The following is a 22,297-nucleotide window of genomic DNA, read 5'->3' on the forward strand; positions in this document are numbered from 1 at the left end:
GTGGCCATAGTTTGTGCAAACAATTGCTCGTTTGCCTTTAAGCAGTGATCTTAATGAAGCTCAGCAATCTTTGAGTCTCATACAATTTCCAGTAGGTGGGACTATTTTTAAAGTTTCCCAAATGACCATTTTGAAATGTATTGACTTTAAAAAGATGCCACCGTATGTTGACAATCTGACTTTTAGATAAACCCTTCAAGAGTTCCACCTGCATTCTAGGAAACGCAGGAATGGGCTCCCATGGTCATCTCCAAGGCGCCATTCTAGGACATTCAGGAACGGGCTCCAAAGCCTCTGGCTTTTTTGGATATGTAAAGGAATTCTCCTAGGAACCCCTTCCAATACCTACTGAAGATCTTGTGGATCCAGAGACTGTTCTGAAAGAACAGGACGGTGGCGGTGATAGAGGACCCAAGGTATTGCATAATGATGTGATGTTTCTAGGTTAAAGCCATCAGTCTGGCAGGTGATGTAACCATGGCAGGGAGCATGAGACCCAGTGATATGGTACAAAGACCATTTGCTGGAGTCAGGAGACCTGGTCTGGGCAAGTCTCTTTTATCTATCACTAACAGGGGACTTTGGGGTAGATATTGAATGGCAGACATTTCAGTCCTAAAAGTTTGAATCTCACAGGCGTTGGTTTCCTCTTCTGTGAATTAAGGGCTCTGATCAGATAGTGTTCAAGACACCCTTGGGCCCTAGCATTTATCTTTCTGATGATCTCCAAGGAAGTTAATAAAGTACTAAGGCATGTATTTTTCCTTTTCAAGCTCAGGGAAATGTTTAAATCACCATGGTAACAAGATAAATCAGCAATCAGTTTTCTGATTAAAATAAAAAAGTGCCAATGTGTAAATGCAGAAGGAACATATAATTAGCACTGCCACAATTTAAATCTTCTCGTAAAAGCATAATGAAAATGCTCGATGTTTCTACAGTGTGTTTGTTATTATCCGTGTGAGAACTCTCCCCCTTCCACTGGGGGTTTGCAATCACTGGCCAAGCCCCCCACAGCCCATCATAATTTTAAAGTGGCCTCCTTGTTTCTGCTCACCTGGAATGTGTGCTAATTCTATTACCAGAGTAGAATCAAGGTGACCAGGAAAATAAGCGTGCTGCTTAAAAAATGACAGAGTATGTTCCAGAGCCAAATAGAAGGGATTTTTGGATTACTTGTGGCTTGGGGGACCATTTTCTGTGCATTAGTGAGAATAATCAAGAGCTGGTCCTGAGTGGTGTGGACCAGGGGTTGGCAGACTATAGCCCATGCGCCAAACTTGCCTCACTGCCTGTTTTTGTATGGCTCGCAATCTAAGGAGGGTTTTAACATTTTTAAATGGTTGAACAAAAATCAAGAGAAGAGTAATATTTTGCGACATGTGAAAAACATAAGATTCAAATTGTCATGTCCAGAGTAAAGTTTTATTGGACACTAGCATACCATTTATATTCATGTATTGTCAATGGCTGCTTTCACACTATAAGGAAAGTTGAGTCATTGTGACAGAAATGGCCCTCATAGCCCAAAATGTTTATTATCTGGCTCTTTGCAGAAAAAGTTTGCTGACCCCTGTCATGGACCATTGTAGGAAAAACGTCTGCTTGCCAGTTGACCAGATAGGAGCATAAAGAAAAGAAGAATAGGAGGGGATATACTGGGTTAATCCCAAAATAGTAGAATGTTCGCAAAGATGGGGTCCAAGGGGTTGAGTGAGGGGGAAGCCCTGAAAATCACAGACTATGAATAAGATCTAGCTTCCTCTATTTGGGCCTCTGGATCTAGCAGGGCCCAGGACAAGATTCCTGTCATTTAAACATTTCTTAGGAGTGGAGATCCTGGGAGGGCACCAATGAGTTAGGAGAAAAGTAAAATCGCACCATTAAATCGCTCTGACTTTTAGGCTACTGTTTTTTTCATGAGCACCACTTTGTGACATTTTACTGTAATTTTCGTAGAAGCCTCATTAACTGGAAATGTAGAGGACAGGAAAAGAGTAGGAAAAGGTTTAATTAATCTTGTTCATATCATCTTCCTCTTTTTAAAAGACCACTAGGCTAACCACTTAGGCGGAAAGGATGAGTTGGCTTAAATTATGAATGTTTTGAATAGGCTGGTATTGGTTTAGAAGGTGACCTAGTCAGACCCAGGAGCTGGTAGCTCTGCACACCTTGCTCTGCCCTATGTATTCTATTTAGACATAAAGTTTACACTAACACTAGTAAGACTTTGAAACGGTCATTTACTTTTTCTCCGTCTAGTCGTCTTCTCTTTACCTTCCTTCAGACAGCCGGCCAGGCTTCAAGCTTTCTTGTCTCAGGGGAGATTTGTGGCAGGGCAGAAATGGAGATGGTTCTAGACATACGTTGCTTTGGATTTTTTGTTTTTTTTAAAAGCCTGAGTCCATTAAGGTAATTACGCTTGGCGCCTCTGACGGGGAGGGGAGAGGGAGAGCGCATTAGAGATGCAATGAAGCAGGGAAAGGAGCTTTCTGGAGCCTGAGAGAGTGGCTGAGCTCCGCTGTGGGCTCAGCAGCAGAGCCCAGCCTTGCCCCCTTCAACAATCTGAGAAAGGAAGACTTGGAAGTAAAAAGGCTAAGAGTGCTCAGCTTTGGCAAAGATGATGGGACTCCTAGGTGACTGAGAAGCTGCAAAGCCAACGGACCTGGAGGGACAGTGGAGGCCTGGGGCAGTGTGTGTTCTGCTACCAGATTGGTGACCATATGAGTGGTCCTAGTGCTACCCAAGACCCAGGGACCTCTGTACCACCCTGGGCAGCATCAGCCTCGAGAAAGACTGCGGGGCCTGTGGAATGCAGGCTAGGAGCCAAAAACCAGTTCCCTGAAAGGATGTAAAAGACATGTGCCATATTTTTTGTGATAGACTAGTCAATGTCTTTGTTTAGATGCTTTAAAAAGAGTTTTATGTTTTTTAAAAAGTCTAACAGCATAGAAAAGCATGCTAGGCTCTGGTAATTGTGTCTGTCACTAACAGAGATAAACCAAGCTATCTAAGAGCAGGTGCTACTTGGTGTCACCAAGTGTTAATTACAGGTAAATGGCCCAGAGGACATTACTCCTTGGGTGCTACCAGTTAACATTTGTTGAGTTCTAAGCACTTTACACCATGTTATCTTATTTGGTTCTCTCATCTACACAGGCAGTAGGTGTACTACTATTTTACAGAAGGGGAAACTGAGGCACAGACCGTCTTTCTCCCTTGCCCAAGGTCACACAGCTAGTGGCAGGGCCAGAATCTTAGCAGGCTGACTCCCAAGCCTGCGCTGTTAGCTACTGTCCTGCACTGCCGGCCTTCTGAATGCGGGACAATGTAATGTGGCAAATGCAGTGAAGTGTTGACTATATATCACAGAGCATAGAAACTCAGGAGGAAAATGAAGGTAGCTGGAGCTGAACGCCAAATGGACGGAGAGCTCAATTTAAAGGTTTGACCATAAATCATTAATTTTTAAAAAGAACTGACTGGAAAAAATGCAAATCATAAAATGACAAGGATCTCTAACTTATAGCACAATCCTCACCCAAAGCCACGTAAGGGAGGCTCCTCACTCTCAAATCCTGTCCCTCCTACTCTGTCAGTCAGCACCCAGAGTTCATTATTGTGCTTGCTTCACAACACATGGCTACCACCAGCATCCACAACATCGTCCCCTTTCCCATCGGGGGGTCATGGGACCTGGGGCACTGGCTCATCACAGAGATCCAGTCAGTGGTATAGATGTTGCCCTCTGAGCGATCCCCCTGCAGAAGCTTCTCTCCCGCTCTACCGTGTGTCTATCGCCCCCGCCCCATCACCCAATCTCGGATGAAGTACCTTCTTATTTCACAGTTAGTGACAAATTTGCACTTATGTTGAGGACTTTAAAAACATGAAAATAATTTACTACATATTTTAACTCCACACAAGTTCTAACAGGGCTGGTGGGCACCACTGTGGGGGCACATTTTGGAAATATGCGGAGATTTTTTTTTTTTTTTTTTTTACTTCTAGGCCTTTACGACTCAAAGTGTGGTTCATGGAACAGCAGCACGAACATCACCCGAAACCTTGTTAGAAATGCTGAATCTCAGATCCCACCCCCGGACCTACTGAACGAGGATCTGCATTTAACAAGATCCCTGGGTGATTCATGTGCACACTAACATTAAGAAGCACGAGGCTAGAATTTACATATTGAAATATATATTCTTTTGTTATAATTAGTTTCTTTTCTTCCTCCTTTATATTGCTGTTAGGGCATTATTTTTAAAAATATATGTGTAGGCAGGTTAATTATCATTAATTTCAGGGCACCACAAGACGTGTTACAAAATATTTCTTATGTAAGAGGACAATAGGTCAGAACAGATGGTAACCGCCATTTTAAAGTACTGTGAGGCTGAAAAAGTTTGAAATTCTGCTGCCCTACATCCTTCCTTGGACTTTATTTTGTGAATTTGGGGTAGGCCACTTCATCCCTTTGGTCTCAATGTCTTCATATGCGAAATGAAGGGCACAGAATTAAATTATTTTTAAGATCCCGTCCAGACTTCTCTAAGGCTTGTCAAGAGGGAAGGAGGTGTGCACTTGAAGAAGCAAGTGAAAAAGTTAGAAGGAAATGAAGAAAATGTGTGAAAGATCCAAGGGTACACAGAAAGGGGAATATATCAAAGGGCAGGAGGGACGGGGAGACGAGAATGTAGAGGGACTGATAATGAAGACGTGAAGGAACGAAAAAGAGACAACTTCTGATAAAAGCAATTCCAGCAGCCCATGAATTTCCATGGCTACCAGCTGGCATAAAATCATAAAGATAATTTTCAGCTCCTCTAATGGAATTGCATTTGTAATAATCATAACAATATTTCTACAGAGGAAAAATGACAAAGATAATTTGAAATGGAAAACACTGACAAGATGCAAAATAAATGTGCTCTGCCTGGCAACAAATTTAGGGACGGGACAGGATGGAATTTGCATGAGGAAAATTTATAAACCAGCATAGTACAGGACATCAAGCCTGGAAGGGCTTTTGACGGTTCCTTGTTAACCTCCTCAGGTAAATCAGAGGGAAACAGTTCCAGATTAGCCTCTCGCGACAGAGACTTCCTCCTCACCATCAAATCTGTGGCGAGAGGTACTCCTGTCCCTCTTCATTATCTGCTACACAAATAATGGCTGTGCGAATGCTCGAATGCCATGTCCAGTTCTAATTTATCCATTTGTAAATGTCCCTGATGGTCTTCACGAGTGATTATGTCCTTCTGTAGCCATCCAAGATGGTGGAAAATTGCAACTCTCCATGGAGAGATATTTGCAAATTTAAGCACCTACTAAGTGTGAGATGTTATAAATGATGGGACTAAGGCCTTCCTCTGACTCAGCTTATGGTCTAATAGGGGAGATCAACACAGTAGCTAATATTTATTGAAAGGGTTTATATGCCAGATAAATAGAACAGTTAACATTTAGCTATACTAGTCATTTTGATGTCTTATGTGTATTTTTGTCACTGAACCTTCCTAACATCCCTGGGAAGTAACTACTATTATAACCTCATTTTGTTGATGAGAAATTGAGAGATCAGAAAGGTGAAGTAACTCACCATAAGTCACACAGCTAATGAGCAGTCAGGCCTGGATTCTAAGCCCAAATTGAAGTGATTGGGGCTCCCATCTCCTTAACTACTGCCTGATACGAGCTCAGAAAATAACAGTGACTAGTGGAAACACACTAGACGAAATGCCGGCTTTATGCTCCCCCCTGGACCCCTCTTCTGAATCCATGTGGCTGGGAATTTTTACTCATCGTGAGTCCTTGTTTATCTCCCCACACATTTGATTCCCCGACTGGGAGAAATGGGAGGACATCATGCTAAAGGGGGCCTCAGAGCTGGGATTGAAGGCACATAGAGGTAGAATTTTGATAGCAGATGTATTTTCAACAGGAGAAGGCATTTTAGTTCAATTTCTTAAGCGTTTATTTTTAAAAAATCCTCACTTACTTTGAAAAATATACCAATAATTGGAGCCTTCCATCAGCCAAAGATTACGACACATCCACGGGGTAACCCCACCCCACGAATGACCATCCTAACGAAAAGAAATAGCATGGCCAAGGGCATGAGGAGAAAGCATCATTTTTCTGGTAAGGAAAAAAGAATCCCTACCTTTTTATATTGCCCTGGCTTTTTATAAATCTTTACCTGAGACAGACTGGAAATATTGCACGGTCCAGGCAATCAATACGGACAGCAGGAAGGTTCCCAGAAAATAGATCTGCAAACATCCGAAGTATGCGTCAGATGACTGAGAAAGGGCAGGGACCCCTAGGGCAGGGCTGGGGGAGACGGCACCCACCAGGGCAGAGTGCAGGACGGCGCCCCAGATAAGCCGCAGGTGAAGGTAAAGCCAGGCCAGGGCGCAGGGGCTGAAGGACTCCTCAGTACTGTGAGTCCAGCACCTGCAGAGAAAAAGCACAGGACATCTCGTTGTGTCGGTGAACTCTGGCGGCATCACTTATGACTGGCATTTTCAGATCCTCAGACCCACCTCCTTCTGCTTTGGGACAAACGGGCACACTTGAGAAGAGAGACAAAGAAATAAAGCCAATTCTAAGGGGTTTGGGCCTGCCCTGAAATTCTACGATCCTGGCAGAAATCTCAGAAAAAGGTCAATCCCGTCCTTAATCAAAAGCCAAGAGGTCAAGGAGAACCCTGAAGGCTGGGGGCTGACAGAGCAATACTTCTGTCCAAGATTCTGTCCAAAGTCCAGACGTTGGAAGGCCTCACTATCTTGCAGGAAAGCACAGTCTAAGTGGACACGTTGTCCTTTCCGCTCTTGCGGGAAACCTTGGTCAGCACTTTAATTTCAGATCAAGCATTCTACATCTTAAGCCTCAGATACTAGAAAAGGGAAATAAGTTTGGGGCCAGCGGAGTGTTTTCTAATCAAAATGAATCCTGAGCCCTTTTTTTAGCAACTGACATTACAAAATAAGAGTAAGGCTTACCTTAACTGAGAAGCAAACACCACCCACTTGGGTTCCCCCAGACCTCACAGTATTAGAGAGGGTCTGAACCCACCTTTCATACAGCTCCTGGAGGATGGAGATGTTATTAGAATGGATAGTTGGGTCAATTTCCAAGAAATCCAAAATATGATGTGGGATTATAGCACCTTCCTCAATTAGTAGGGCGAGGTTAAAAAATCCCTGAAAACAAACCACAAACCAAACTCATTAGCTCCTTATAATAAAACCCAGACACACACCCTGCAACAGAACGTAAACTTTTACAACCTCTAGATTTTTTTTCCAGTCCCTGGAGCCAGATGGTTTTGTCATCTTCACTGATGAATTGTTTCCCTAAATATGTGCATCTAAGAAATTTATTTGCAGGAGAACCAGGAGGCTTTCAGAGGATGCTATGTCCCATCTGCTCAGAAGCCAGTCAACCGGGGGATCTGTCCTTTCCTGCTCACTCTCTCAAGACAGAACATGCTGGAAAACGTGCCCTTGTATCATCAACAAAACCACAATACCGAGTCGAAGGCAGTGCCTATCACTTGCAGACTATGCCCTGGGTCACCATCAGTATGTCAGATATCTAACGAAATGTTTTTGTGGCTGGGGTGCTACCCATGACAGACATTCTAATGTAGAGAGTCTCTCTATGCACAGAATAACGTATGGGTGTTTGTCTCAGATTTCCAAGGCCAGCATGGAAAACCTCTTCTCACGATTCCTCTTGGCACAGACCTCCACTCCGGGACGTTTCCCCACCTCTTCCTTATCCACCTTGTTCTTGACCTCAGAGGTAGGACCTGCCTTATCGGGCTGTGCATGTCTAATAAAATAACATAGTGAAGAGCCTGATGGTAGAGGTGCTTCATAAAGGATGGAAACTATTACACTACCTGGAGGAGATGCACTGTCCATCTGAGCTGAGCATGGGGCCAGACCAAGAAATAAACAAAAAACAATGTATTACTTACCACAAGGGCTTTACAAATTTCACTGGATTGTTGCCCTTCAAAGAATTCATGGTCACGTTTGAATGACTTAGAGCCTGCCTTCGACTTTTCCTTTCAGTTGCTGCTGACAACAATCTAAATGAAAATCACCATCCCCTGGGTTGTATACACCACCAGGACTCTCACAAGCATCCTATGCAATGATCATGATAAAAATAACAGCAGCTAACATTTCCTGAGTGCTTGCTATATGTGAGGCATTGCTCTGTTTTATATATATTCCCTTAATTATCATGACAACAAATTGAGATAGGTACTATTATTCTCCCCATTTTATAGATGAGAAAAGTGAAGCACAGAGAGGTTAAGGAATTTGCCCAAGGTCATACAGCTGGAAAAGGGCAGAGCTGGAGTTCAAATGCAAGCAGATAGGTCAGAGTCTCAAATTTCAACCTCCATCATGCTGCCAAATAACCTCTAAATAGACAGAAGTGTTATCTTTAACACGCACACACACAAGTACAAAATAGGATATTTCTCCACTCTTCAAAAGGAAGGTATTTTTAAAACTTGAGGTATTAGAAGAAAAGAAAAAAAAATTACTTTATAAAAAATTTAACATCTCTGAACAATGAAAAAATAACAAGATTAAAACAAATAGGAAAATAGACTAGGGGAATATTTGTGTGCAATGTAATAGCTTAAGGTTCATTATCTACTGGGCAAACGTATAAAGAACTAATTATGATTTACATTAAAAAAAAAACAGTATCAAAACTCCAATAGGCAAATAGGCAAAGAACAAGAATAGAGAATTCACATAAAAGAAAATATGAAGAGTAAATTATCATAGAAAAGTCTATGTTAAAGTGGCTATCCTCACTAGTAATAAAATAAATACAATTTAAAACAATAAGGAAGTATCAACTTAAAATAATTCAATTAGCAGCATTAAGTCATGAAAACATCCAGTGCTGACCCAATGTTAGTTATCCTCTTACACTTAACCACTGCCTGGTGATGTGTTAACTGGGAAACACTTTCAGAAAGCAAATTGACAATATACTATTATTATGCAGCTACAAAACCATTTAAACAGCTATAAAACCACTAACACTATCCCTTAGACAATAAAGAAATTACTCAAATGGAGTTAAAAGATAGAAATATGAAAATGTTCATTGTAGCACTAGCTACAATTGCAACACAATAGGAAATAGCCTCCATGTCTTCCTTAATAGACTATAAATCCCATGAAGGCAAGAATATTGCCTACCTTTTTATCTTAAGTCCCCAGCATTAAGCAGTGTCTAAGACATGACAGGACTGGAGAAACATATGCCAAATCCATGAATAAATTAGCAAACATAAGAATAAATGTTCATCAATAAGATAAAGCTTAATAAATGACAGTTACCAGCTCAACAGAACATGGGGCAGTAGTTAGGAGTAATAACTACAGAGACTATGCAATAAAATGCACACATTCCTACAATATGTGAGAAAAGACAGATTTTGAAAGTGGTGTGTACACTCTTAGTAACATCACAGAGATACACTTGCCTGTGGGCAGGGACTAGAAGGGAACATGAAGGAGTAAAGCATCTGTCATGGAATTGTGGGTGCATTCTTTGACTTTTTCTTTTTTTAAAATGATCCTTTGACATTTTTATAGCGTTGTCTTTCCAAAATAAAAATAAAAATTGAAAAAAAAAATAGTCCAGGCCTAACTTTGAGTAATAGATATCAGCTAAGGGCGTTTGGCTCTAAATCAAATCACCAGCTCCTATTTCATTCCAGAAGAACTAATAACAGAATAGATGGTGTCCATTGCAAGTACTCAGTGCTGGGCTCAGCGCTTTGCATCAAACATCTCATTTAATCCTCATAAACTGTGAGGTAGATGCTACCATCATCCCCAGTTCACGACTGAGAAAATGAAGATTCGGTGATTTAGTGACTTGCCATGTATAATAGCTGTGAAGTGACAGACATGTGGGACTTTAACCCAGGTAAAGAATCACCCTGACATAACACCTCCTTTGAAACAAAAAGACTAAGATACAGATGAGTTTCCAGCTTTTGCTCTTCCAACTTGTGCCCAAAGCACAACACCAGAACCCTGTCGCATAAGAGGGTACCAAGCACTCCAACTTCCATCATGCAAATGACCCTGACATCCTCACAGGAGAATTCCCATTAGCAAATGCAGGAGGAATGAGGGAAATAGAGAATCACATTAGCACACCACAGGAATGACTGTGGCAGGCAAGATCTACTGAAGGATACTAAAATTAGTGGGCAGAAGTTTGCGGAGACATAGGATATTTGCATAGTTGCAAACTATCTCCCCAAGATATCTATAAATTAGAAAGAAAAAAATATTAACTTTACAGGAGAGAAACCCAGCAGAAACCACCTTAACCGAGTGACTGAGATCAACCTCATCAGTAATAAGATATGTTGACATCATGTAAACCTCAAAGGATACATTGAGAAAGACACATCACTTCTGTGCTGTCCTTGCCCAAAATGCATAATCTCAACCTCCTCATGAGAAAACAGAAGACAGACCCCAATCGAGGGACATTCTACAAAATACCTGACCAGTGTTTTTCGAGAATATCAAGGTCATGAAAGACAAGGAAAGACAGAAACTGTCCCGGATTGAAGACGAAAGAAATATGACAACTAAATACACTGTGGGATCTTGGGTGGGATCCTGGAACAGAAAAAGGACATTAGAGGAAAAACTAGTGAAATACAAATAAAGTCTGAAGTATAATGAATGGTACGGAACCAACGTTGATTTCTTAGTTTGGTAATGGTATCGTGGTTATGCAAGATACTAACATACTCTTTCTGCAACTTTTCTATAAATCTAAAAATATTCCAAAATAAAGAGTTTCCAAAAAAAACATCACTCAGAGCAAAGTCCTATCACTGAAGTATTAGTCCAACTATACAAGCAAACTACTTCCCATTTTGACCACACTTCCAATTTCTTGAGTTTCTACCTGGCGAGTTAGTTTGATAGAATCTGGTAGAAAGACCCCTGGACTTAGAGCCAGAAAACCTGGGTTTAGGTTCTGGCCACTTCATCTACTACCAGATTGTTTGGTCTTGAGCAGTTTATCACCTTGGCATAGTCTTGGTATTCTCCACTATAAAATGGGTATGATAGCACCCACCCCCACAAGATTGCTGTGGAAAACACGGTAGGTGCTCAGTAAAGATTCGCCATGATGGTTAGTGTCCTCATAGAGTTGTTGTGAGGGGCTTGTGAAAATGAATGAGAAATGACTTGGTGAAAATATACAGACAGGAGGGCTTATGAAGACTCTAGGCCTTTCAGTCTCACCAACGGGCATCCCCAAGAGCTCGGCTCTGTTGTGGTTTACCTGCGAGTCTCCGTCTAGTGCTGCTTGGGCGTACATCTGCACGGACAACTCAAGGTCTTGTGACTGGTTTTGGTGGCCATAGTAGTAGAGGTCTCCCATTTTCAAATATGCTGCAGGACAAAAAGCACAGGCCCATTTGTCAAGTGGTTTTATTTCACACTCACATTTTAAAGGATTGGCCCATTCGCATGACTGAGAGCTTTTCCTACCAGAATCTGAATACAGAACATCTTCAGGTTTCCTTGGTGGGTCAGGAGGCAAAAGAAAAAGGCTCTTGGGCTGAGCCTTCTAGACAGATTTTCTTGCTTTGCTGGGTAGCTCTCCTGAATGAGTCTGTTTGTGAGAATTGCAGTCTGCACCCTCCCAACCCAATCAGCCAATGTTATTGCACATCTGAAATTGTGCTGCCTGGGTTTGATGACTGATGAGTATTTCTTTACTGTTTAAGCCATATATTTTACTTTTCCTCTGAGGAAAAAGTCTTGTTTAAGAGTATACGTATCACTCAATGTCCAATCAAAAAAAGAGAATCCATGTCAGGTAGTTCAAAAGAGGGATTTTAACACTGGGAACTGGTTACTAGGGTGTCGGAAGAGTTGAAAAGGCAAATGGGAACAACAGACAGCCCAGAGATCAGCAATGCAGGACACTATCACCATCCCTGGGCTGGGGGCCAGCTGAGACCACAGAGGGTGGACTGCCAGGCGGGAGCTGGAGCCATAGAAAGGCAGCCACTACCAGAGACACAGACCAAAGCAGAGAGAGGAGGGAAGAAATACTTGGGCTTCTCGCCGCCTTCCACCCTGCAACCTCCTGCCAGAGCTTCCCATTGGCTGAAACTAATCAGACGCCCCACAGCAAAGGAGTCTGGGAACTGTAGTTCCTGGGGTTCAGCCCCCTACCATACAGAGCAGAGCAGAGCAGAGCAGAGGAAGACTGGAAATACATCTGAGACCCAAAAGGCAAATGACTGGCCCAGAGAATCTCTCCATAATAGCTTTCTCTTTTGAATTCTCACTGACTCTGAAGAAATAGTGGGTCCAAGCATTCAGTGGACAATGGACGAGGAGAAATGCATTGCGTGAGGCTGAGAGCAGAGTTTAGTCATGATCTTAATAGCAGAGATTTTTGACAATTAGGTCTTCACACAAAGCTGTTAGATGTTCCCTGTTACTAAAGATTAAAAGTCTTCAATGCTTCAATTCAGCACCTCTCTTTCTATACATACCAAATGAAGGAGCATCGATTTGAAAAACAGAGAAATTATAGTATCTCCAAATGCAATTAACACCCAGGTATCCCTCAGCCAGGTCCTAAGGGGGTAAAAGGGGAGAAAAAGTTAATTCAGTAATATTTCGGCCAAGTGACTCATTTCGCCTCCATAAAACCCAATTCATTATCCTTAACTTTAGCGCTTCTACTCTGAGAATACATGTACTTACTGGCCTCTCCTCACAGATGTGTGCTAAATTTGTCTGTGACACTTCAATTCCAGTTTCTGCTGCTAAAACATAATACAGCAAAGCTTCGTGCCTAAAAATAGATGATTAATAATAAATTTCATATAGTGGCTCTTAATAATATTCATAGAGAGCTTTATATTCAAATATAAGAGGGCACCAAATAAGCAGTTTTTTTAAAACCACAAAATCATGAGTTCCTTTTTTTTTTTTTTTTAATAAATACTGTTAAAAATACTGCATGCACTAATTTATTTTCTATCTTAAAAGCTGAACTCACAGATAAGGTTGGGAAGCTAGCTGATACAACAGCTACCTCTACTGGCAGAAGGGTACCTCTACTGGCTGGGGAGTTGTCTACTAGTCTTCGGTCCTTGAATCTTTCCATCCTTGCTTGGAGGAGATAAGTGGTATTAACGAAAAGCCCTGTGTTTTTGAGTCCTCTGTTTTGTGGAAGGCTTTACGGGGCTTAGGATTCTGAACAAGCTTAATTAAAGCTGAGCTTTTGTGGTACATTAGAAGTTTCGCAAAGGAGAGGCTTCATACCAATGCCCAAAAACACACTTGAAAAAATAAATGCTCGACACCACCAGTAATTGAGTAATTGAAAAACAATGGGAGATCAAATATTCATCTGTTGAAAGATTGGCCCCCAATTCGTATTAGAGAGTAAGGACAAGGGCTTGGGGAAATGGACATATTCCTCCAACTGCTGCTAGTGGGAGGGCCAATTAACACAATGGTTACATGTGAGAAGTCTTAGGAATGCACAGACCACTTGGCCCAACAGTTCTTTCTCCCTTGTGAGGGTTTATTCTAAACAAACAATCAGAGATGTCTGCAAGGATTCTGTGGCAACAGAGTTCATGGTAGAGCTGTTTATACAAACAAAAAAAACAGGAGACAACTTAAATATCTGAAAATCAGTGACTAGTTAAATTAACCCGCAGTGCAGCCACTTTCAAATGTGCCTATTAAAAATGTTGTTGAGGAAGAGTATTCAAAAACATAGAAAAATGTTCATGCAAAATTTTTCATTCATTAAAAAAAAAAAAAGCAGAGTAAAAAACAGTACAAATCCATTTTTGTAAAACAAGAATAAAACTGCGTACACACATGCTCGAACGCACACAGATACATACATGCAGAGAAAAAAAAAAACCTAAAAATTATCTACCAAAATGCTAACAGTACTTGTAGCTAGGTGGTAAGAATGTAATTTTTCTTTCTTTCTTTTTACTTATCTGATTTCCCCCATTTTCTTTGTGTTACCCAGTTTGTGAGTAAAAATTATTTTAACCATAAATAGTTGTTTCTAAAGCTTATTTTTCACTTTAAGTAGTTGACATTAATAACTCTTTCTTAATTTTAGCTCCACCTAGGAACTGGTTTAAGGAAGGGTGGGGGAAGGTTGGGTTGGGAAAATAAGGGAGGCAGATTCTGAAATCTTCTTTTCTACACTGCTAAAGCAGCTTCTGGCAGACCATCTCCTGGGGACAGAGACAGGTGACTAGGGTCAAATTAGGACAGCCAGACTTTCAACCAGATATACTGCAGGTCACGGGCCACGTGGCTGCTGAGTGTGCTGGTTCTAGGTCTCCGAGATACCCAAGGCAGCCAACCAATTAGCCATGACTCATGCTAAAGAGAAGAGGCTTGCTAAGCAGTGTCCCTTGCATAAGCAAGCCAGATAACAAGCCTACAACTGCAGCTGCAAGAACGACACAAAAGACAAGACCCAGACATTTTCTTACATAACCTGCAAAAATCATGTCCGGTGACAGAACCCTCAGAGCAGACCCCAGATGGAGGGCCTGTGAGGGAGGCTCAGCAGAAAGTCCCCATCATTCTGCAATAAGGTCCCGTTTCAAAGGTCTTATAATCTGAAGTGTCTTTGGGGACACTCAGGCCGACACCAGTGCCTCAGTTTCCCCCAGGGATGGATGAGGGAAGGAGATGGTGTAGACTTGCCAGCCCAAGGTCAAATACCGGGCTGGTTCCTTCTGCTACCATAACTGGATGGAATGTGGCTCATGTTACTAAAATGTAATAAAATGAATTTTTCTTAGAGAGTAGTCAGGCAGACTGCTAGAATTTGGGGGTACCCACGAGGCTGACACTCCCTGTAAGAACAGAGTCACTATGATAAACTTTATAAGGCTAATATCTCGTCTCTAAAGTTACTTTGGTGGTGGCAGAGGGAAGAGAGGAACAAGTTTTATAGGAAGACTTCCACTGTCCAATTACTGTGTAAGCCGGGAGGAAATTTCGTAGAATTCTCAATCGTTTCCTTTGAGGAAGCACTGAAATCCATCAAAAAGAGATGTCTAAAAGCATTGATGTCAACCGAAGTACGGAACAGAAATGCGCCTCTGTCTTCCGTCTTGCAGAAGCAATCATCAGATGCCTGTGTAGTCCAATACCACAACCATCCATTTTCATATATCGAAGAGGGAACTATCAGTGAGGATTAAACACTGAAGACCAGACGTTCTCAGCTTATGAAGACTTCTGAGACACCACACCTCTGCAGAAACCCTATCCACATTTAGCATCCTGGCACTTGCCTCTTAATCATGTTTCAACAGAAACTGCCTTCGAGTATTAATGACAGATATTTCTACCCTTACATTCATGGAACAAACATTTACTCAGCATTTGCTATGTGCAGGAAGCCCAAAGACACGCCACAAGACTATACTCTCCTTCCATGAATTTCCTCAAGGTTTAGGAAGCTGGCCAGAGCTTCACGCTTTATTTCCAATGCACTGAAGTGAAATTGTTCCCCAGGCAGTCCTTGGATGGGGATGGGGTGGATGAGGAGAGGAGGGGATTCAGAGTAAAGAATGAGTTCAGGAGCACATTTCCCACCCTCCCACTTCAAACTCGGCACATTCATTTATAGAACTTTTATAATGATACATCTTAATAATCAATCCTTCGGCTGCCTGCTGTAAACTGTGAATTTGAGTGCCTCTGAGCAGTTTTTCAAACAATTATATTATTTTCTCTGTGCTCTTTTCTGCCAATGGCTGAAACAGTTCAAACTGGAAGGATAAAAAAGAATCCTGCACTCTCAGTGGAATTCAGGACCCCTGTTCTATTGCAAAAAGGTGAATTTCTTTCAACTGGAAATTTGCATGCCTACTTGTCTTGCCTCAAGCCCATCATAATCTGGCTAACCTCCTGGGTTAAGTATTTTGGGTATATTTAAGACAAAAGACAATAAAACACATAGCTCACAGACAAAACACACATAGGGGTAAGGCAGAGAGAAATGAAACATGACAGCTGACTTCTCTTGAGCTGACTTCTTCTGGTGTCCAAGGACAGCCTCAGGCACGACAACGTTATCTTCCGTGTTGGGCCTATACAGCAAACAGCCCTTCTCTTAATCATGCTCCTCGTTTAAACTATCCCATATAAATCTCAGAACAACACAGAAAAGCACAAGCTCATCAAACTGACATGTAATTTGAAAATAATGTCCAGAATAAATTCTCTCACAGAAAATGAAAAAAGGGGATGGTCCAAAGAAAGCCACATTGTAGTGTGAGGAGGTCAACACTCACATATTTCCTATTTAACCCCTGAGATGGATTTGGAGGCTCAGAGAGAAGGAAGAGATAGAAGTCCTTTGCCTCAGATATATTTTGACAAAGACTTTCCCATCTTAACAGATACTAGATGTTTCTTCCTGTTGATAGGAAAAGGCCTCAAATCCAAATTGAGACTTATCTTTAATAATACTTAGCATCAGCATCAAGATTGGCAAGAATAAAGAGAAACAAAAATTTATACACAGTTGGCAGGAGAGTAAATTGGTAAAATAATTTTGGAAAATAGTTGGCATTATCTTGTAAAGTTGAACATGTGCCTACCCTGTGACTCCACTCCTTAGTTTATATTTTAGAGAAATTCTTCCTATATATGCCAGGATATACATAAAAAATGTTCGCAGCCACATTGTTCTTAAAAACAAACAAACAAAAAAAATAGGAAACAACCCAAATATGTGTTAATATGAGAATTGGTAAGTAAATTGTGGTATATGACAGCAGCGAAAATGAATGATCTATAGGTACATGTGCCAAAAGATACAAATCTTAGAAATATAATGTTAAGTGAAAAAAAAGCAGTTGAGGAATTATATATAATACGATTTTAATAATAAGAAGCTCAGAAACAAGCCAAACTAAATCTATTGCTTACGCATATATCATATACAGTCATGTGTCACTTAATGACGGAGATATGTTCTGAGAAATGCATCGTTAGGTGGTTTCATCGTTGTGTGAACATCATAAAGTGTACACACACAAACCTAGATGGTATAGGCTACTACACACCTAGACTATAGGGTACTAATCTTATGGGACCACCATCATATATGTGGTCCGTCGTTGGATGGAATACCCTTATGTGGTGCCTGACTGTGTAGCAAAACTATAGAGAAAGCAAGTGGTGGATCAATAATGAGATTCAGGATGATGGTTACTTCTGGATACTGGGAGTGGGGGTGATTTAATCCGGGAGGGAAATGCAGGGGACTTCAACAATTCATTTTCTTAAGTAGGGTTATAGGTATTCATTTTGTTGTTATGCTTTGGAACCTATATATATATATATATATATATATATATATATATATATATCACATATTTTTTTACTAACTGTTATATGATAGAAGAAGAGAAAAACAACTCAACTGGCTCATGCCACATCTCCACCTCAAATGCTCAGCTCCTCTTACCTAGATTCTAAACTTGATCCCCCTTTCAGACTTTCCCTTCTTTTCACCATCAAACAAAGCTGTTCGGTTAAGCATCTCCAAACCCAGCTCTGTCACGTCATTACCCTCTCCCAAAACTATCAATGGGTCCCCACTACTTCACAAATTAAGTAAAAAGTGTGTGACCCGCCATTCAAAATGGCAGGACCTCTTTGATCTTGTTATATATCACTCGCTTTTGCAAATCTTACTCTCAAGGCAAAATGGGTGGCTTAAAATTTTCTAGACTCACCCACAATTTTCCTATCCCTTTTCTTTTGTTCCTGTGATTCCCTACACCAGAAATGCTGTTTCTTGCATGGCTAGTGGAAATCTCACCCAATCCTCAAGGTCATATTATCTGCCACCTCCATCATGAAGGCTGGCCTAAGTCCCCCAAACCAGATAGCATCTTTTCTTCCTCAGCATCCCTGATGCTCTTTATATATGGCTCAGGGCCCTTGAGTTATGATTATTCTGTCTTTTTAAGCACTTCCCAGGTGCCACGAGGATACAAGTCAGAGGGCAATCAACAAGTAAAGAGCAGTCCAGATCCATGGAATGACAAAAGGGAGTAAGGAGTAAGGCTGGACTTCTGGGCAGAGGGAACAGCAAGTGCAAAGGCCCAGAGGTCAGACAGAATACGGGCCTCATGAGAAACTGTAGGTAGTTCAGAGCGAGGAAGAGATGAGGCAGCAAACTTCCGCAAGCCCTACTGGTGTCATCCCCCGCAGCTTATGGCAAGGCACCCTGCATGTAAGCGTGCTCAGTAAATCTGCTGGACTGGACCCAACTCACAGACAGTGTAGAGCACACTTAATTCCCCCTCCCCTCCACCAAAAAAGACAAAAAGAAACCAACCAAAGAAAACAATCTCATGTTGTAGCTGAATGTTCTAAGGAAAGCAGGCCACAAAAATCTTAATTTATCTCAACCTTCACAGCAAATTTTTAAATGTGCTACCTAAAGTCCTTTGTGATGTTAAATCCAAAAGTAGGCAAGAAAGCTAAGCCATTAACAGACACTCTCTTTATGGGAAAAACAGTGTCAGATATATTGGTGTGCGTGTATACGTGTATGCGTGTGTGTGTGTGTGTTGGGATGGGTGTTTACAGGTGTGCTCTCGCTTTGGGAAAACCTCTCATATAAACACTTTGATACTTAAATGCTTCATTCCCCCTAAAAAGCTTGTGGGGAGTAAAGGGTGGGATGTTATGAGGGTGAGAAGTAGAGAATGAATTAAAGTCAAATTTGGGAGTTTTACGAACTGAAGCTCACTTGGGAAACAAGAAAAAACACCACAAAAATCATAAGGTATATCACTTGGAAAATAATAATTTCATTAAAATATTTCTTTCAGATCGTGCAAAGTAAGGCCACAGAGAATACACTTTCACAGAAATGATAATAATAAACATTTGTATTTGGTGCTTTTTTCATGGGGTTCATTTCCCCTGCATTCTCTAAGTTAAGATTCTTGTTCACCGAGATGCTATCTGTTGATTATGGGGGCACCCATGGACCAAAGGAGAAAATGCCATTCTTTTAAAGTTATATTTTAACTTTTAATTAAGGTCCAGATCAGAGTGTGATTGATGATAGGTCTGGTCTAATGTCTTGGAGGCAGTGGACCGATGGGATGTGTGCTGATTTGCATATCCTTTTTGGTTATTACTGAAATACCCAGATCATTTAGGCAATAAACCAGCCAAGCAAATGTGGCCCAAGGGCAAGTAAGACAGAGTGCTAGGACTGACCGAAGGAAATGAAAAGATGGGGTCAGGTAGACTTTGGGGAGGTGTTATCTTACTGGTAAAATCAAGTAACAGCAAATGGGGGGCATTTGTAAGTCCTCAGGTGCAGTGTCTCAATCCACACAGTACGCCATGCTAACTTCATCAGAAGGAGGTTAGAAAGGTGGAGTCTGTTTGGCTGTGACATTGGGGTTCTGGTGAGTGACTTCCAGCAACGCCAGGCTCCTGGCCACGGGAGACGCAGTACAATATCTACGGAAGGATGTAGCCTGAGCCTTAAACACACTGCCCTCTCTTCTTCCCATGAACAAGGTGGAAATCCTGGACTTTCTGTGGCCTGTCAGAGAGAGGCAGAGGTCAGCTAAGACCCCCCCGTGCTTTCTCCAGACTCTAAAACCAAGGGAAGCAAGCTTGAAGGGAAGGGAAGTCAACGCATTTGTGTGTCTCTCAACTTGATGAATGTGGACGCTCCTCCTAGAGAACTAATTTTTGTGTATAATTAAACATGGAAATGCTATGTTTTCCAATCAACAGCCAATCAGCCGTGATACTCTGAATATTATTACTGGGAGGTCGTGATTTCCCTGCAAATTGCTTTTTTGGTTGCATTTTAAGACTCCATCTTATAAGATTAAACTGATAGATTAAAAGGTAAGGGCTGAGGAAGTTCATTCCAACACAGGTCCCGAGCTTACCATGAGCCCTCCAGGTAGGCGTTGAGGCCTTTGCGAATGACGTGGCCCAAGTAGCCATTTTTCTCAGCTACATGCTTTGCCCATCTGAAAAGGAAATGGAAGAGAAAATATTCAAACTGTGGCAAATTAAATAATTGCTTTTTTCTTTATATGATCTCAATAAATCCCAGTTGGGCAATATTTTGCTTATTAGAATTTTTATAGAGCAATAAACCAGAACTGAATGTTAAGAAGGTAAAGAAAGATGCATTTTGAGAGCTTTGCATTCAGTGCCCTTTCTTATGAATGCTTAGGAGTTGTCATTTATGGAAACAAAGACATGAAATGTATCTAATGACAAATATCCACCAATACAGAAAAAGATAATCTTCACCAAGAATTCTAGGACTCTCTCCATTAAAACATGTTTACTGATTTATTATAAGCTTTCCCTATTTTGTTTCTGTCCCTGAATTTACCCTGGAGGGGTTTATTAATAATGAACTAGTCTGTTGTAATCTTTAGATTTACAACCACTAAAAGAATATTGTAATAATATATAACTCACAAGCTAATGGAAGAGGGAAATGGAATAATTTTTTTAAAATATTTGATTAATATAAAGGAAGGTCAAGAAAAGAGAAAAAAGGTACAAAGAATAGATGGAACAAATAGGGAATACATAGCAAAATGGTAGATTTAAAACAGGTACATCCATAATTACAGTAAAAGTAAATGGACTAAATACACCAATTAAAAACTAGAATTGTCAGATTGAATAAAAAATACACAAAAACCCGATTATATGTTGCTTATAAGAGACACACATTAAAATTAAAGGACAGAGAAAGATTGAAAGTAAAAGGATGGAAAAAGATATAATATGAAAACTAACAAAAAAGGCAGGTATACCAAAATTGACCACACGCTGGTCATAAAGCAAGCCTCAATAAATTTCAAGTCATTCAAAAATATAATCAAATGACATTCAAAGTCATTCAAAATACAGTCTCTGATCACAGTGGAATTAAGCTAGAAATCAATAACAAAAGGATAACAAGAAAAACCATGAAATATGTAAATGTTAACACCCAATATCCTAACTAACAATGATAGCCTCAAATCTAAGTTGTTTTATCACTGAGTCCAGATCAGGCTGGATTTGCTCTCAAATGTCCTATGAAAAATAACCTTTTGGAGAGCTAGACTGTTGGTGAGCGTGGTCTACAGCAGAGGTCTGCAAACTTTTTTTCTGTAAAAAGACAAGATAGTAAATATTTTAAGCCTCATGGGCCATATATGGTCTCTGTTGCATATTCTTTGTTTTACAATTCTTTAAAAATGCTAAAAAGCGGGGCCGGCCCGGTGGCGCAAGCGGTTAAGTGCGCGCGCTCCGCTGCGGCGGCCCGGGGTTCGCTGGTTCGGATCCCGGGCGCGCACCGACGCACTGCTTGGTAAGCCATGCTGTGGCGGCGTCCCATATAAAGTGGAGGAAGATAGGCACAGATGTTAGCCCAGGGCCGTCTTCCTCAGCAAAAAAAGAGGAGAATTGGCGGATGTTAGCTCAGGGCTGATCTCCTCACAAAAAAAAAAAAAAAAAAAAAAAAAAAAAAAATGCTAAAAAGCATTCCTAGTTCTTGAGGCTATAGCAAACATGTGGCAGGCCACGTGTTATCTGTGGACCATAGTTTGCCAAGCCCTGTAAAACACTGTCAGATATGCATGACCTCAAAAATGTGCCCCCTGTTCACCGTTCTCCAGGAAGCTACTGTAGGTTGTGCTCCATCAAAATGTAGGAGCAAACCAAGAAAGAGGAGGAAATAGGGTCCAGCAAAGAGAACCAAAAAAGACAGAGATGAAGGGAAAGGGAACCCCCACAATGACGACAAAGGTGATTTCAGGAGGGCAGCTCTGTCCTGAACCAAGACTCCAGGAGAGACGTCACCAAGAAGATTAAATTAATAGAATCCCTGGTAAGTCTGGACATGCTGAGAAGAGATTTAGACAACTGAAGGAGAATTTGGAGATCAAGTACACAGAAAATGATAAGTACATAGAAAGCTAAGCAACTAAAGAACAATAAAATATGGTTGTTATTCCATAGAAAACAAAAAGCTTTGCAAGAAAGAAAAAGTAATCATAATATACTACATGGCTCAGCTGCGAATAGCATTTACATGGTCATAATAATGTCAACTCTGATGCTAATCTAACCCAAATAATGATATATTTATTGAGAAGGTGGGAGGGGGCAGGAAGTGTGAA

The 22,297-nt window shown here is 41.0% G+C and overlaps 1 protein-coding gene across 2 annotated transcripts in view; it reads right to left on the minus strand.

Moving 5' to 3' along the window:
• SEL1L3 (SEL1L family member 3) overlaps positions 1-22,297 on the minus strand; it is a 97,923-nt gene that overhangs the window by 2,766 nt on the left and 72,860 nt on the right. For both annotated transcript variants that reach the window (XM_058546834.1, XM_058546833.1), the window contains exons 17-23: positions 20,054-20,137; positions 12,816-12,906; positions 12,602-12,686; positions 11,374-11,483; positions 7,084-7,211; positions 6,360-6,462; positions 6,206-6,278 (exon numbers count right to left, since the gene is read on the minus strand). In XM_058546834.1, coding sequence (XP_058402817.1) covers positions 6,206-6,278; positions 6,360-6,462; positions 7,084-7,211; positions 11,374-11,483; positions 12,602-12,686; positions 12,816-12,906; positions 20,054-20,137 — 674 coding nt within the window. The remainder of the gene's footprint in view (positions 1-6,205; positions 6,279-6,359; positions 6,463-7,083; positions 7,212-11,373; positions 11,484-12,601; positions 12,687-12,815; positions 12,907-20,053; positions 20,138-22,297) is intronic.

Source organism: Diceros bicornis, chromosome 8 (assembly GCF_020826845.1).
Source record: "Diceros bicornis minor isolate mBicDic1 chromosome 8, mDicBic1.mat.cur, whole genome shotgun sequence".
Taxonomy (NCBI): domain Eukaryota; kingdom Metazoa; phylum Chordata; class Mammalia; order Perissodactyla; family Rhinocerotidae; genus Diceros; species Diceros bicornis.